Source organism: Strix uralensis, chromosome 2, assembly GCF_047716275.1.
Source record: "Strix uralensis isolate ZFMK-TIS-50842 chromosome 2, bStrUra1, whole genome shotgun sequence".
Taxonomy (NCBI): Eukaryota; Metazoa; Chordata; class Aves; order Strigiformes; family Strigidae; genus Strix; species Strix uralensis.
This window is the reverse complement of record NC_133973.1, coordinates 33,701,395-33,716,297: the sequence shown is the minus strand read 5'-3', so window position 1 is coordinate 33,716,297 and position 14,903 is coordinate 33,701,395. Positions and strand designations below refer to the sequence as shown.

The 14,903-nt window shown below is 40.8% G+C and overlaps 1 protein-coding gene across 1 annotated transcript; it reads right to left on the bottom strand.

Annotated features, from left to right (window-relative positions):
• Positions 1-1,808: 1,808 nt before the first annotated feature.
• IL10RB (interleukin 10 receptor subunit beta) lies at positions 1,809-14,860 on the bottom strand. Its single transcript, XM_074858225.1, has 7 exons — positions 14,707-14,860; positions 11,812-11,935; positions 10,319-10,488; positions 7,931-8,097; positions 6,263-6,413; positions 4,587-4,744; positions 1,809-2,565 (listed from the first exon to the last, which is right to left on the bottom strand). Exons 1-7 carry the CDS (start codon positions 14,753-14,755, stop codon positions 2,353-2,355), a joined length of 1,032 nt encoding a protein of 343 aa, XP_074714326.1. The 5' UTR covers positions 14,756-14,860; the 3' UTR covers positions 1,809-2,352.
• Positions 14,861-14,903: the final 43 nt, after the last annotated feature.

Here is a 14,903-nt window from a genome sequence, read left to right as displayed (position 1 = left end):
AACACTAGCACTGGTGTAGTCCAACAGCACTGTCAGCTTGATGTCCTCAGACAACTGGAGTATGGTATGATTGAGGGGGAACCTTTGCTAGGATAGTACAGGTCTCTGGACTTTCTGGAAATTTTGGTGACCTATTGAGACACAGAGTTGGGGAATTCATTCCAATTTCATGCTGGTGCAGCTGGAATGTTAATATATTTTTGGAATTTACTGTATAAAGGCTTTTTGATGATGATCTACACAGTAGGTTAAAGATGGGCTCACATGAATTTAAACCAGCTGTTTCTTTGAAGACACCACGTTCCATATCAAAGAAAAGTTAAACAAAGCGGTCAGGACAAATCCCTTCCCCACGTGTCTGGATGTGTTGAAAGAGGAAGCAGTATTCTGAGAATAGTCTTTCCCTCTCCTCTCATGTGACAGTAGAACAATTTGTATTGGCAAAGACATGAGGGGAAATGCTTCCTCTTTTTAAATGGTGGAAGCCAACCTCTCAGAATTTCAGAGGCAATATTCTTGCACACATGCTTCCTGCTTTAATCTTAAAAGACTGTATCTCTGAATAGCCAAGATTATTTTTTTTCTCTCCTCCAGTTTGGCTTACCAATGAACCTGTAACGAAGTGGCACAGCACATGGGACTGCCTTATCTGTGCCCTCATCATAACCTTTGAACCAGCTAATGGATTTCAGCCACATTTGATAGACAGTAACTTCCTGCTTTTACAGGAAAATCAGCCACTGGATAGACAAAAGCAGCTCTACTAAAAGAGTGAGGAAAAGGCAGGGAAATGTCAACCCTCTTCTGACAGCAGCTGGCCAACCAACGAGCAGATGCATTGGTCATATAAGCTATGCTATGTGTTTTTTGATTTCTGAAAGCCCCCCTCCCCTAAAGAAGAAAAAAAATAAGACTATACAGAAGAAGCTGCTACTGTGGAAGGAGGGATAGGGAACACACAAGGAGCTGAATATTTACAGTGGAGAGGTGTACCAGACACAGGACATCGGCCTTCATTAGGATCAGCACGCACAGAGCAGCTTTGGTGAGAGGTGAAGAAAAGCACCAATGAAACTAAACACCTTAAATAACCAAAATGAAAATGCTTCCCCATTTTTCCATATTCCATATTAAACCAGAATATGATGAAAATTAAAAACTGCAGAAAAAGTGTGTGTAAATTACATATAGCTGGGTGGTATAAAGAATCAATGCCTGTTCTCCGTATGTTTTCTTCCTGCAACAGTTCCCAAGAACTGAATATTTACGCATTAACAAACTGCAAAACCATAGCCAAAAATTTTGCTATTCCCACATCGTTATGATTTACATACAACTTCACCTGTGGCAAATTCCTTTTGCTGACAGAATTTAATTTTTGATGTAATAATACACACAAAAAAATTTTGTGTCACAAAATTAGTGCATAGGGCAAAGGTCACACTTTATGCCCCAGTGTTGGTGCAGACGTAGCCTTCATATGCATGAACAGGGCTCTGCAGGTGAGATCACGTTATGTAGCACAGGAGTCATATCAGCCTGGATTTACTTTTTTTGAATTAAGAACATGTTATCAGTAGATAAGTAAAATGAACATTTTAACTCCCACTTCAGCTGTGAAATTTTCCACAGACTTCAGTGGACTCTGGATTAGGTAGGCAAAATTTAATTAGCTTCAGAAACTGCAGGGCAGAGGCTCAGGGGACTGAGCAATACCTGAGCAGAGAGGGCTATCTGTCAGGGCACTGGTATGTTCCCATTATCCTTAGCGATGAAGTATGAGTAACACCTCAGAATGCAAAACACACTGAATATTTGTGTTTGGTTTATTCATACCAGGTTCACAACATCCTAACAAATATATAATTTTGCATCAGGTAAAAAAATATTCAATAGAAGGATTATGCCCATAGGAATATCCTTAAGAAATACATGCAATTTCTCATTAAAAAAAATAAGCCAGATCAGGTCTTTCTTTACAAAATATGATTTTCTTTTACAAACCTTATACAATATGCCATTCTGATTAGCTTTTGCAATAAATAGTTATTCAAAGTGAAATTAACAGGTATTATATATATATTTGCTTTTTAAATTAATGTCACAATATGATCCTAGGTAATGCTACAACTTAACAGTGAGCCACTACAGTGGCAAAAATTATGTATCATTTAATTCCTCATTTATAGTCAAGTTTCTTGTACTTTAAAAAAATAATATGATTCTATGAAAAGTCTGTGTACACATCTTCATATAAGAATTTTCACTGTCTTAAGAATGCAGCAATAAGAAGATAAACTCAACAGCCCATTTGCTTTTTTTTTTGGCCTGAGTGAAGTATGAGGAGTGCATTTAGGCCTTTTCTGAAGCTGGTACTATTCTTGAATCAGAATCTTCTTGTTCAGAGTCCTGAAGGTGCTCTGCTGTCTTGCTGGCCTCATCCCCAGACTCCTCACTCTGATTTTTGGGTTCTTTTGAAATGACGGTTAGTTTGTCATAAAAAAGATGCTCTTCTTGTGGGAGTGGAGAAAAAAGCTGCGAACCACTGGAAGGGTTGCTCAAAAACTATGAAGGAAAGAGGAAATGAGAATTAGGCTGCACCAGCCATACCATCCTGTTTGCTTAGAAATATGTTTTATATTGTTTTCCACACATCAGTTGGCTTTCTCAATCCCTAGAAGTCCCAGAGTAGCGACAATGTAATAACTTCTCTGTTCATTTTAACATCCTGTGCAAGGCTTGGAAGCAAGTCAGCAGTGCCTTTACTTGCAAGAAGGTACCCCAGGGGTTAGTGACTTCTTCGCAATATAAACTTTCTTAAAAAAAAAAAAAAACACCTAGGTTTTGCTTAGAAACAAAACCTAAAAGTGTGACTTGACTGTAGGTGAAGGAGTTTGCAGAAGGATTTGTTGAATAGCTCCAAGAGATGTGAATTGTTTCTGCCATCTCGGAGACCTGTCTGCTCAGACATCAAATAGTGATGCTTTAAATGTCAACATAAACCATAACCATTTAGTCAAGTAAAGGAGAGGGAGGGAGATTTGTGGGACTATGCAGTTCAGTGAGAAAGATGACTTAATTTTAGTACCGAAATATCACAACTTCCTCCCACTCCCTGTACTATTGATAAGATGGAACCAGCCTCAAGAATCAATGTGGACTTGGCAGGGTATGACTGTATTTTGAATGTCAACACAAGAACAGCACACCTACTCAACGCAGTAAAAACATGTCAACCACTCCTTTTGGCAGCTGAAGTGGCAGTTCATTTTATCGGTAGTGGCTGGAGGAGTACAACTGCATTTTGTTCTTGTGACCTGACCCCTGTTTATTACTTAGTGCATTTTACATAAGAAACAAGCTGCTCTATCAGGAGTCCTGTTCGCTGTAATTACAAAAATAAATACTAATATTACTACTATTAGACCTTTTTCTAGCAAACTGTGATTTGAAATGTTCTGTCAGTAACCTGCAATCTCAAATATTCATGTAGTGAAACCACTGCCTTTGATAGATGTCATTTTAGGTAAGCATGACTGAACTTTGATTACTGTGATTAAACACTATAACCCACTAGCAAAAATGAACACTCTCCCTTTCTTGTGAGAAACCACTGAGCAAAACGAAATTTGACCACACTCTGTGTTGATCAGATTTGAGGAGATTCTGCTACAGCCTTTTTATGTTGCTATATGGGTAACAGGGTCAGTGGTATTCCCCAATAGTAATGGCTAACATTCTCTGATCTCATTTTATCTTGAGTTTTCAGACTTCACTCCATTCTTTAAATTAAAACTCATATTTGTGAAAGAACTTTGTTTCAGAACAAAGTGTAATTTTAAGTCTAAAATGAGACAGGGGAGATGGATATCTCATTTATTTACCCTCTAAAATAAGGAACTGAAGGTTAACACCTGTTATTCTCTCACTTTAAAATGAAAGAAAACATCCAGTTTCTAAGCCATACAAAGCTTCATATTACAAATTATGCAGTTGCTTCAGTAATAAAGGTCTATGCCAAGTTTTTTAATTGTTCAGCTTTTAAATATTTTGGACCATTCTGTGCAGAACAGTTCAAAGTGACAGTATTTCAGAGTTTATCATACATCAGTATACTTCAAATGGAAGTCTTAATTTTACTTATGTCTATGCAGTGCCACAGAACTTGATGAAAAAAAATGAGGTAACATTCATGCAAAATTTGTGACCTTATAATGCCAAAAATTAAATATTAAATGAGCTAACTCCCACTACCTTTCTCATGCTGAAAAGTACCTTCTTTTGTCAGTTGTTTCCAAAGGTCATGACTTCATCATTTACCCTTTGAATGGCTTTTTATGTTTGGCAGAAGAGTGAGTTTTACCATACTCAGCAACTATGTAACAACAGATAACCACCACTGCTCCTTATAGCCTAAACCCCCCTTAGAACAGTCTGCACTTTACAGATGGACTTTACAGCAATCAGGTGGAAATGAAAGAAGGCAAAATAAAAGAAGCTCTAAAGGTTGTGGCACGGAAGGCCTTTGAAAAGCAGGTGGTTCTGCTGAAAAGGCTGATTTTAATTACGTTAGGTAAAAAACAAACCTCTTTCAAGTGTTGTGGGAAAATATATGAAGGGCAGAAAACATGTTTGGTGAGTCGATATAGATACAAAAAGGAAAAGAAACAAATAGGAACAGATATTACAACAGACAACACTGATCCTATAAGAACGGTCACAATTATCCACACAGGAGTTACACCTGCAAGAGACAAGAAAAAAACCCACATTAGAACTGTGATTATTAATTTCTGAATATATTCATTTCAAATTACCACTTTCTCTATGGAATTTAAAAAAACCCCAAACTATTACAAAATTGTAACTGCAAACATAAGTCTTTGTTCGCAGTTGCAAAATACCTCTTGGCTCTTAAATTTTCAGTCTGAATAGGCTGAGGAAGTTCTTAATAAAGCAAGTTTACAAGCCATCATATTTAGACATTTACAGTTATACATACTGGTGATTCTACATGCAATACTAGGCAAATGATTAAAGGAAGAAAGACCAACAAAACCATATGTCAAAAGCTATTGCCCAGTCTGGTGTTTCAGGACTGTAGAAGTTGACACGTAACACTATCAGAGTATAGGCTTCCACTTTTGTCTTAAAGAAATCTGTACAAATGGCAGCAAAGTAAACACAGCAGGGGACAAAAGTCTGTAAGATTGAGCCTTTAAAAAAAGTTATGTCATGCATGGGGATTTCACAACAGGCAATGGGAATAAAGAGGTATCCATACATCACTGTACAAATGTTTTAAACCAACCTATGCTTGCTAAGCACTGTTCAAGCCACGAACTAACAAGCAACACCACCACCAAAACCCACCTGCAATTCAGCTGCAGCACATGCAGATAGTATGCTTGTAGGAAAAATACACGAGGAAACATTTTATGAGGAAAAACATATGAGAAATGGGTTAGCCCAGTAACTTCCCCAGGCTTCCCCCAGATGGCTTCCTCATTAACCTGTGTCTCTGTCTCTGATTTTCCACACGTTATCTGAGGGTGTAAGTTAGCTGAAATACCCATTATGCCTGTGAAAAAGACAGTATCCAGGACCCCATCCTTTCTTTTAACTAGGGACATGAAGCTCCCTGCTAAGACGACAGGGTCAGACCACCTGGTGGTTACTGCTGGACTTCAGACAGCAGCTAAGGTGGCATGGCTAGAAAGGAAAGTGCTTTTATACTTAACTGCCTTTGAAATGAGAAGGGAAGTATCTAAACAAAAATATGTGTTCATATTATTGATCAATAACTGCTGTGTTTCACAGAGAAAGAGCATCATGGCTTAGCCTTGTGACAGACACTGTCAATATTACCACAGATGAAAGAGACTGCAACACATGGTCCAATTCCTTTTTCGGTTGCAAATATACGGAACAAAGGCTTTCACAGGACAATGAATACAGCTGATGGTAAAAGAAATTCAGACACACAGTGTGATCAGTGAGGAGCCTCTGCTCCATTTAACTCTGATTTTCAGAGTACGAGGAATGCAGAGCATCATGCCATCGGTGCCATACTGCTTGTAGTTTTCACTTCATTTCCAACTTCTCTGCTCCAAAGGCACACACGTATTAACCACCAATACTACAGTGACAAACACATCCACTTTTGGAAGGTTTACACATTACACGATTTTCATTTTGAATGGCTTTGCACATTTCCCAGTTTCCTACAGCGCGTGTTCCATTGTGATTCACCAGGTATTACCGTTGTGGGTTGTCTGCTCGCAAAGCTCTCTGCTCAGCTTCCCTGTTTTGTTCCACTCGGGGATAGTTGCTTGCACTTGAATACAATATATTGTCCATGGCTCCAACTGAGATAATATTTCAGAGTTATGTTTAGTATCTATGTGAGTTACCTAATAACAGAGAAGAATATAAAAAATTTGAAAAGCACGAGTCCAGTGAATGGACTAGCCAAGTAATTAAAATTACATTTAGTAGGACAAACCCTAGCAGTTATAGCTGCAATGTGAATAAGGCTTTTAAATGCAGAATGAAATGCCCTGTCTGTATCACATAACTGATAACTCTACATTGATTTCGCCTATGGTTAGAGTGTGAGACCATCACTGTCACTGACTTTCTGGCTGCTTCTGGAAGCATTAATGAAGTTTTAGGCTAAAGAGGCCTATGGAGATGTGATAAATGAGATCTGCCTGCACAGAGAAACAACTGCTTAACCAAATGAGATCAACTAAGAGTGCTGTCACGGGCAAACATAATTAAATTTGAGACAGAGCAAGTAGGATGGATGATCTAGACAACACCAAAAAAAAAAAAAAAAAAAGAGAGAAAGCAAAAAGGCTTGTGGAAGCTATTAGATGACTGACAGCAGATGCAACTTGCTGTTTAGAGGCACGATTGATTATGTCCCTGTAACTATATGGTCCCTGCAGAGTATAGGAGTCCCTATGACATGCCCCATTACATAGTAACAGATTCTTTCTCAGGGGTGAAAAGACTCTATAGCTGGGTTTCAACATTTTGAGCAAGCATCCACTTCAAAAAACAACCTATGAAGTTACATAGACTATGCCTTGTAGTTTGGAAATTGAAAACCAGTCTGTTTATTGGGAAATTATGATCCCTCATCTTCTGACCTTGAATGCCAAAGAATTTTGCAGGGTAACAAATACAAATCAGAATTATATGCAGTGGAGTCCTATTATATGAAAACTGTACTGATGTACAAAGCACTAATTATACTGTGACTGGTATCTTCCAGTAATAGAACTCAAGACCTATCATTAAAATATTATTTATGATCTTTCTCCATGCATTTCGTATAGAGAAGTCTTTTGCCTGAGTAACATATCTGGCTGCGGAAGAGGCTGGCCATGAGAGGAAGAAAGCAAATTACGACTGATAGAAATTGAAGAGGTGAAGATGACCACGGCTAATATAAGGCCTCATCCAAGGTGGTATTCAAAGCCCAAGGTCCCAAGAAGAGCACAAATACTTGAATGACATGAGATTTGAATCTAGGTCAGCTTATTGCCATGATCACAGATACTGCTGATGTTACAGCTTCTAAGTTTACCCTTGCTTATATGTGTGAAATACGGAGATTTGGTGGGGAAGACTGCATCGCAAATAAACACATCACTAAACTGAGGGAATAAACTCTCATCATGTACCAGTTATTTCTAATAATGGAAAGAGCAAATTATATCCATGCTACTGTTTAACTACACAGCTATCCGCCATTTGCTCCGAATAGCAGTTGTTGTGACTAGACTATTACACTGTAATTAGTAGAGATAAATTTTTCCTTCAGTACCGTTAGCTTTTGGAACTTCGTGAGCATGCTATTTTATCAAGAAAAGCATAAATCAAAGTCATGGGGTCACAATGCCCAGGAAGCAGAAGTTACCTCTGTATTGCTGTCTTTCTTCCAGTACAGTATTCTGTAATTCCATGAGCCGTAATATTGCTTTAGAGGCCACTTGTCATGTTTATGTTCAGCAGAAGGGCCTGTGAAATCCACATGCAGGGACCCAGATTCTGACTTCACTTTTACATCAGGTGGCCCAATGACTGCTATATATTAGAATGGTGGAAGAGAAGAAAGAACAGCATTCAGTTCCACATTGTTTTCAATTTGACATTTTTACACAACCCATGACAATTCACATTTTAAATAATTTCATCTATTAAATTAATTTTCTTTCATGGGTCAGGCTAAATAAATCATTTCCTTATAGAACTGGTGTTGAAAAGCATTTATTTTTGCAGTTAAATAACAGATACTATTGCAGACTATGTTTCCCATACCCTAAATTAACTCAGTTCTCTTTTGCCAGCTGTGGCGAGTCCTGGGAGAGGAAGGACTATTTTTATAGGTTATTACTCACTTCTCCTCTGGGCCAAGCTGCTGCAACATCTGTCTCGTCTGAGTAGGCCCTCTAGTGAGTGTTTTAATCATTGTGATCATTTTGAAAAACAGAAACATTTGAATTATTTCTGCATGTCTTACCAATTGCACTCCTTAGACTGAATATTTTATTCTCGCATCTTGTAAATGGCTTGTCTATATTATGTTTTTGTGCCACTACCTAAACTATTTCATGAGTAGCTTAGTTACCAACTATGTTGTGTCAGCAATGAGCTCTCCATTAAAGTCTCCTATAATCCCAGCTAACAAGTTTGCCTTGGCTGCCTCTACTGAAATCTGCCTGGCTACAGTCACACTATAAAGTGTCGAAGAAAGGCAGAGCTCAACATAAGATAATTTTGCGTTCCTCTAGAAATATGCGCTTCTAGAACTAAAAATTTAAAAAACCCTGCTTGCTGGACTGTACATTCATGTAATGCTCACAAATATGTTGTTGAACTTATGAAAAATAATGTGAAGAGAGTCTTGGTTACTCTGATTTTCTTAGGCTATTCCCATAATACAGTGTGGAATTTATTAAAAAAAGCACTAGCAGAAATAATAACACAGAAAGGAATATCAGGTATTTTTATTATGATGCTCTGCTCAGATCAGCTATGACAACATTAAAAACTCTCATGTCTTCCTCAGAGATTTGGCCAGTTGGCCAGTACTCCCAGATATATCTTTCCAGGTAGTTTTATACTCAGATTTTCCCATTCAGGAATAAGCTGCCTTTCCAAAGCCATGTCTGCTCTGAAGGCCACATGCTCTTTCATATATATATGTCAAACTACAATTCTGTTAATGATTTACAAGTTTGCCCTCTACTCTGAAAATATATCCATATTTTTTGTATTACATTTTCTTTTGGCTCTAATTTATACTTGCAACATTGTTTGGTGGTTGGTTTTTTTTCATGCTATATTTCAGTGCTTCTGTTCTAGGCAAATTAAATTATATCAACTTTATGTTTTTGGTGAGATAACCAATAAAAGCATTTTGGAAAACAAGTCTGTAAACTGTAAAATTAGACTCTGAAATCCAAGGAAGAGAATGATGAAATTCAAGCAAATGAAGGCAGAACAAGAAAAAAAAGGGATTTAAAAAAGTTTTTCCTCAAAGATGAGGTGTAACAGAAGCTTCCTGCATGGTTTTGTATTAATAGCTGTGAGGAGAAAAAAGCCTTGGGTAACATTAACTACATAATCTAAAATAATTTTATTTTTGCTTATGAGTGGAGTAAGAAGGTACAAAGCAAAGCTCATCGGTAAAAACCACTCTCTCATTCCCAAACTCAGGTGACAGCAACATGATTAACATCTCTGTTGTGCAATCTAATGCAAGGCAATGTCTAAATCATCTCTCACAAAAGACCATAAAGCTTCACTAAGAGAATGGTAATATTGTGCAATGAAGATTTCTTGACCAAAATTGAATCTTTCTCTGTGAAATTAATTAAAAAAAAATAAAGAAAGCTTTTTGCCTGACACAGCAATGAAGAAACTAATTGAACTTATTTAGATATACAGGAAGTCTGAATCCTTCTGAAAATCCATCTGAATCCTAGAATACACAAGAATCTGAAGAAAAGCTCTCCCTGGCTGAAAAATATAAATTATCCTTATTTTAAGGGAAAAATACAGAGTTTTTGAAAAACTTGAAAGATGTTTCCAGTATCTAACATCTGGCTATAATAGTGAATCTATGCTTTCTGACAGCAACTTCTGTCTTCAAAGAATGGAAGTGTTACAACTAAGATTTTATAGTTCAAAGTAATTAAATTTAAAAATTACCTGCATGCTATAGCTTTTCTTATGGAGCCAAACTGTAAAAGTGCATTAACAGCAGACAGTATTTTTTGTGGAAGATTAGAAAAAGGCTTACTGTCATCCATTGGCTTAAATCTGATGGTCACCCAGTCTGAATGGTTATTTTCTGACTCCGCTCTGACCCGTAAAAGGTAGTCTCCATATGCAGGCAGAGAAGAGACGTCACACTCTGTGAGTCTCAAGTTTGTGCTCACATTTTCATATGTGTCTCCAGGGAAATTGATGCTGTATGAAGAGAAACAAAATGTACACAATGTGTAAATTATAACTGACTATATGTCTTTCCTCTCAATTAACTGGAAAAGTGGCATATCTTTTGGTTAATACAACCAATTATGACTCATGGACAAGAAAAATTAGATCCAGTGTATAAGAAACATGATTACTAGTGTGTAGTAATGATTAAGCATTTTACATGCATCTATAAATCCATGATAAAGAGATTAAAATTATGATTCAGTAAACAGATGCCCTTTTCTTGAGAGTGGTTACAAAACTTGATTCAACGGACAGAGTTATCAGACAAGTCTGCAAATATTAGACAATATTGCTATGCATGGCTTTGCTGTCTAACTTGGACTTTGTTCAGAACAGTCTTTAAGATATGCATATAAGTAAAAGCCAGAGAAAACAGAGCCCGAGAACTGACTGAGAACTGTTTAATACATGATATTCTTCCTGTTTCGTATCAAAAGCCCACCTAGGAATGTAGTGATCAACAGGTAATTGCTACCAGAACCCAGAAAAATCTTCTTTTGACTAAGGTGGCCTCTACCTTCGGTTTGGGGATTTCCCCTCAGCAGGCACCTGCCTGTGGGTGCCATCATCTCTGCACTATAACCTACCCTGTCTTGGCCAAAGAATTCAACCTTCATCAGGAACGTGAGACCTCTGGCCCATCACATGGTTTCCTTGCCAAGCACAGCGGCAGGCAGGCAGGCAGGGAGCCCACCGCTGGGCAGGCTAAGCGGCCGTCCTCCTTGGTACAGCCGTACAGACCACCTTTCCCAACAGGAAAGACCAACTCGGAAGGACACGGTGGCTAAACCAAATCAAAGCTAAATCAACCCACCAAAACCGACAAAAGGAGTCCTCGGAAAATGTGTCCTAAGTTTAAGGCACTGAATGGAGGACCCAGCAGCCTGCAGTTCATTGGGGATTTCCACTAAGAGTGCAGGCAAGCTGGCTGCACTGGTGGCAGAGCACAGAATGCTGCTGGAGCGAAGACCAGGTAAGGTCCTAACTCTCAGCAGGACTAAATCTCTTGAATTGCAGGTAACAGCTACATGACAGAGAAAAAACACACACAGAGCTAATAACAGCCAACGTTAAAATGTGTTTCTGGTTCCAAAAAACTGTGTAGAAAGCTGCCTCAGGTGTGGAATGTGTAGAAAATGCCTCTGCTCTGTTATTTAGCTCAGAAGATAAGCCTCTCAGGAGCTAAAAGAAATGGACAGCTACTGATCTTCCTATAAAAAAGGAAACAAATCACACACACGCGCAGCTGTAAAACATGAATTAAAGAAAGCACAACTCCCCCAGACTTACCTCTTAGATTGGACAGTGTAACTTATATTTCCTTTGTGAAACCTAGGTGTGTCCCACTGTAAAATACTATGAAGATTAACTGAAATAATTCTTGTGTTTTGGGGTTTTGGCACTATTCCAGATACTGTGGGAGCAATCGAAAACAAACATTTTAATATGTGTTTCTCCAGCAGTCATCCCAAACTTAAATACAGCCTTCTTTCTCTTCCTTGCCTCAGACACTTTTTTAAAACAGACTTTAACATAATTAATTTAAATCCCGATGCCTATCGTTCCTTCTGAGCAACAAAAACAAATTAGCCAGCATCAATGATTTCCAGTAAGTACAGTCTTTATGATCATCATTTATTACGTATGACTGACTTGTTACTGCCTATGACTTGGCATGTAGCCATCAGGCTACAAGCATGAACTCTCACTGAGATTGTCAAAATCAAATTTTTCTAAGTAGTGCTCCAGTAGCACTACGGAAATAACACGGGTGCATGGATTGATTTGTTGGTTGTTTTTTTTTTTTTTTCTAAGAGGAACACTGTTGTGGTTTAAACCTGGCTGGCAGCCAAACACCATGCAGCTGCTCACTTATCCTCCCCTACCCTGGGGTAGAGAATTGGAGGGGTAAAGGTAAGGAGACTTGTAGGTTGAGATAAAAACCATTTAATAATGGAAATAAAGTAAAATTAAAATAATAATTATAATAATAATAGTAATTGTAGAATATACAAATGAGTGATGCACAGTGCGACTGTTCACCACCCATCAACTGATGCCCAGCCCGTTCCTGGCTAGTGATCACAAAGGAGGGAAAATCCCGAACCCACAATCCCGGAAGAGAGAGAGCAAGCTTCCCAGACAACCTTCACCTATATATTGAACATGAGGTTATGTAATATGGAATATTCCATTGGCCAGTTTGGGCCCGTTGCTCTGGCTGTGGTTTCTCCCAGCTTCTTGTGTACCTGCACACTAGCAGGACATGGGAAATTGAAAAGTCCTTGATTTCTTAGCAACAGCTGAAAACATCACTGTTTTATAAACATCCTTCTCATGCTGAATCCCATACTAAATCCATAACACAGCACTATTCTAGCTACTAAGAAGAAAAAATTAGCTCTATCCCAGCCACCTTTAGGCCTCCTTTATGTACTGGAAGGCCACTATCAGGTTTCCCCAGATCCTTCTCTTCTCCAGACTGAACAACCCCAACTCACTCAGCCTGTCCTCATAAGGGAGGTGCTTCAGCTCCCTGATCATCTTCGTGGCCTCCTCCGGACCCGCTTGAGCAGGTCCATGTCCTTCTTACGTTGGGTGCCCCAGAGCTGGACGCAGCACTGCAGGTGGGGTCTCATGAGAGCAGAGCAGAGGGAGAGAATCCCCTCCCTCGACCTGCTGGCCACACTTCCCTTCATGCAGCCCATGATACGGCTTTCTGGGCTGTGAGCGCACATTGCTGGGTCAATAGTCAGTTTTCCATCCAGTAATACCCCCAAGTCCTTCTCTACAGGGCTGCTGCTCTCAACCCACTTATCGCCCAGCCTGTATTTGTGCTTGGGATTGCCCCAACCCATGTGCAGGACCTTGCACTTGGCCTTGTTGAATTTAATGAGGTTTGCAAACAAATCCTGTCAGGTCAGATCATTGCATAAATGTTACAGCAGTAAAATCTAATGACGTAAATTCTAAGAAAAAAAATAACCTATATGTCTATAGTTGATGCATAAATACACAAAATGAATGTGTCAGTTACCCCCCTTTAGCAGATGAGTTTTAAATTGAAACCCTGCTTAAACAAAAAATCAATTCCCACAAATCAACTCAAACACGCTTCACATCAGAAAAGCAGAAGTTGCTCACTTCCCTGCACCCAGACCTCCGTGAGAGATGCTGTCCCTGTGCATACGTGCCCTCACTGGTGCCCGCCTTGGGCACTCGCCTTTGGAGATCTCTGCCTGTGCGCACGCTCTGCCCTTCGCAGGCACCTCTGGCCTCCTGCTCCCACACCTTCTCCCACCTGCAAAATCCCAGGTACGCAGAACACTAAGGAAGACAGGCGCAAGGTAACACTGCAAAGACAGCGTGAACAACACAGCTGAAAAAAAATCTGGCTAGTAGAAGGCATCTGGTTTCTCCTCTCCCGCAGAACGTGGTCCTGGCTGTAAGGACTCTCCCTAGGGCACTGTCCATGCTTTGAGGAAGCTCCCTCCAAAGGTTTGACGTACGCTTGTAAAAGGCACGATGCCTTTGAAAGCTCGCTTCCCTGGGAGCGTTTTCTACTTGAAAAGCCTCCAGGTGAAGTTTTTTCTATTCAGCACTATGGATCCAAAGAGATGAGAAGATACGTCTGTGGTCTGGTACTTTGTAAACGAGAGGTTTGTAGGCAGCTCACACCCCAGTCTCAAACACGGCCTGTTTTGGGGAACGTACATCAGGGGCCAGTTCCAGCGGCCGTGCCTGGCAGCCGGGGGAGGCTGGTTCGTGGGGGCTTTGTGGGCACAGCTATACCCGCGCTCCCGCAGCCCGCGGTTACCCTGCCTGAAGAGCGCGGTTTTGCTCCCGCACATGCCTTTCATCACTGGGACTTGCGCAATTGTCCAAAACCGAAAAGGGAAGCTCCAGTTTCCCAGCACAGACACAGCCTTCGCGGAGATAAACGCGCGTGGGCAGGGGGAGCTGGGCCCGCGCCCCGCAGCCCCCCGCCACGGCCCCCGCGAGGGGCGGGAAGGCGGCCGCCGGCCTTTCCCCGCACCCTGACGGCGCGGCGGCGGGCTCCCGGCCGGCCGCTCGCTCGCTGTCGGTGCCGCTCTCGGGGCAGCGCGGCCCCGGAGAACGAAGCCGGTCGCCCCTAGCGACCCTTCCTCCCGCCGCCGCCCCCCGCCAGGCCAGAGGCGGACTCACCGTAGAGCAGGAGGCAGCTGCAAAGGGCGCACCGGAGGGCGGCGGCCATGGCGGCTCCCGGCGCGCACCTCCCTCAGCGGCGGAGGTGCCGATGCCGCCGCCGCGCCATTGGCACCGGGCGCTGCCCTCGCAGGCCGGGGAGCGGGGCCGCCCCGACACCCTTCCGCCTTACCGCCGCGGGGCGGGGCGGGGCTTCA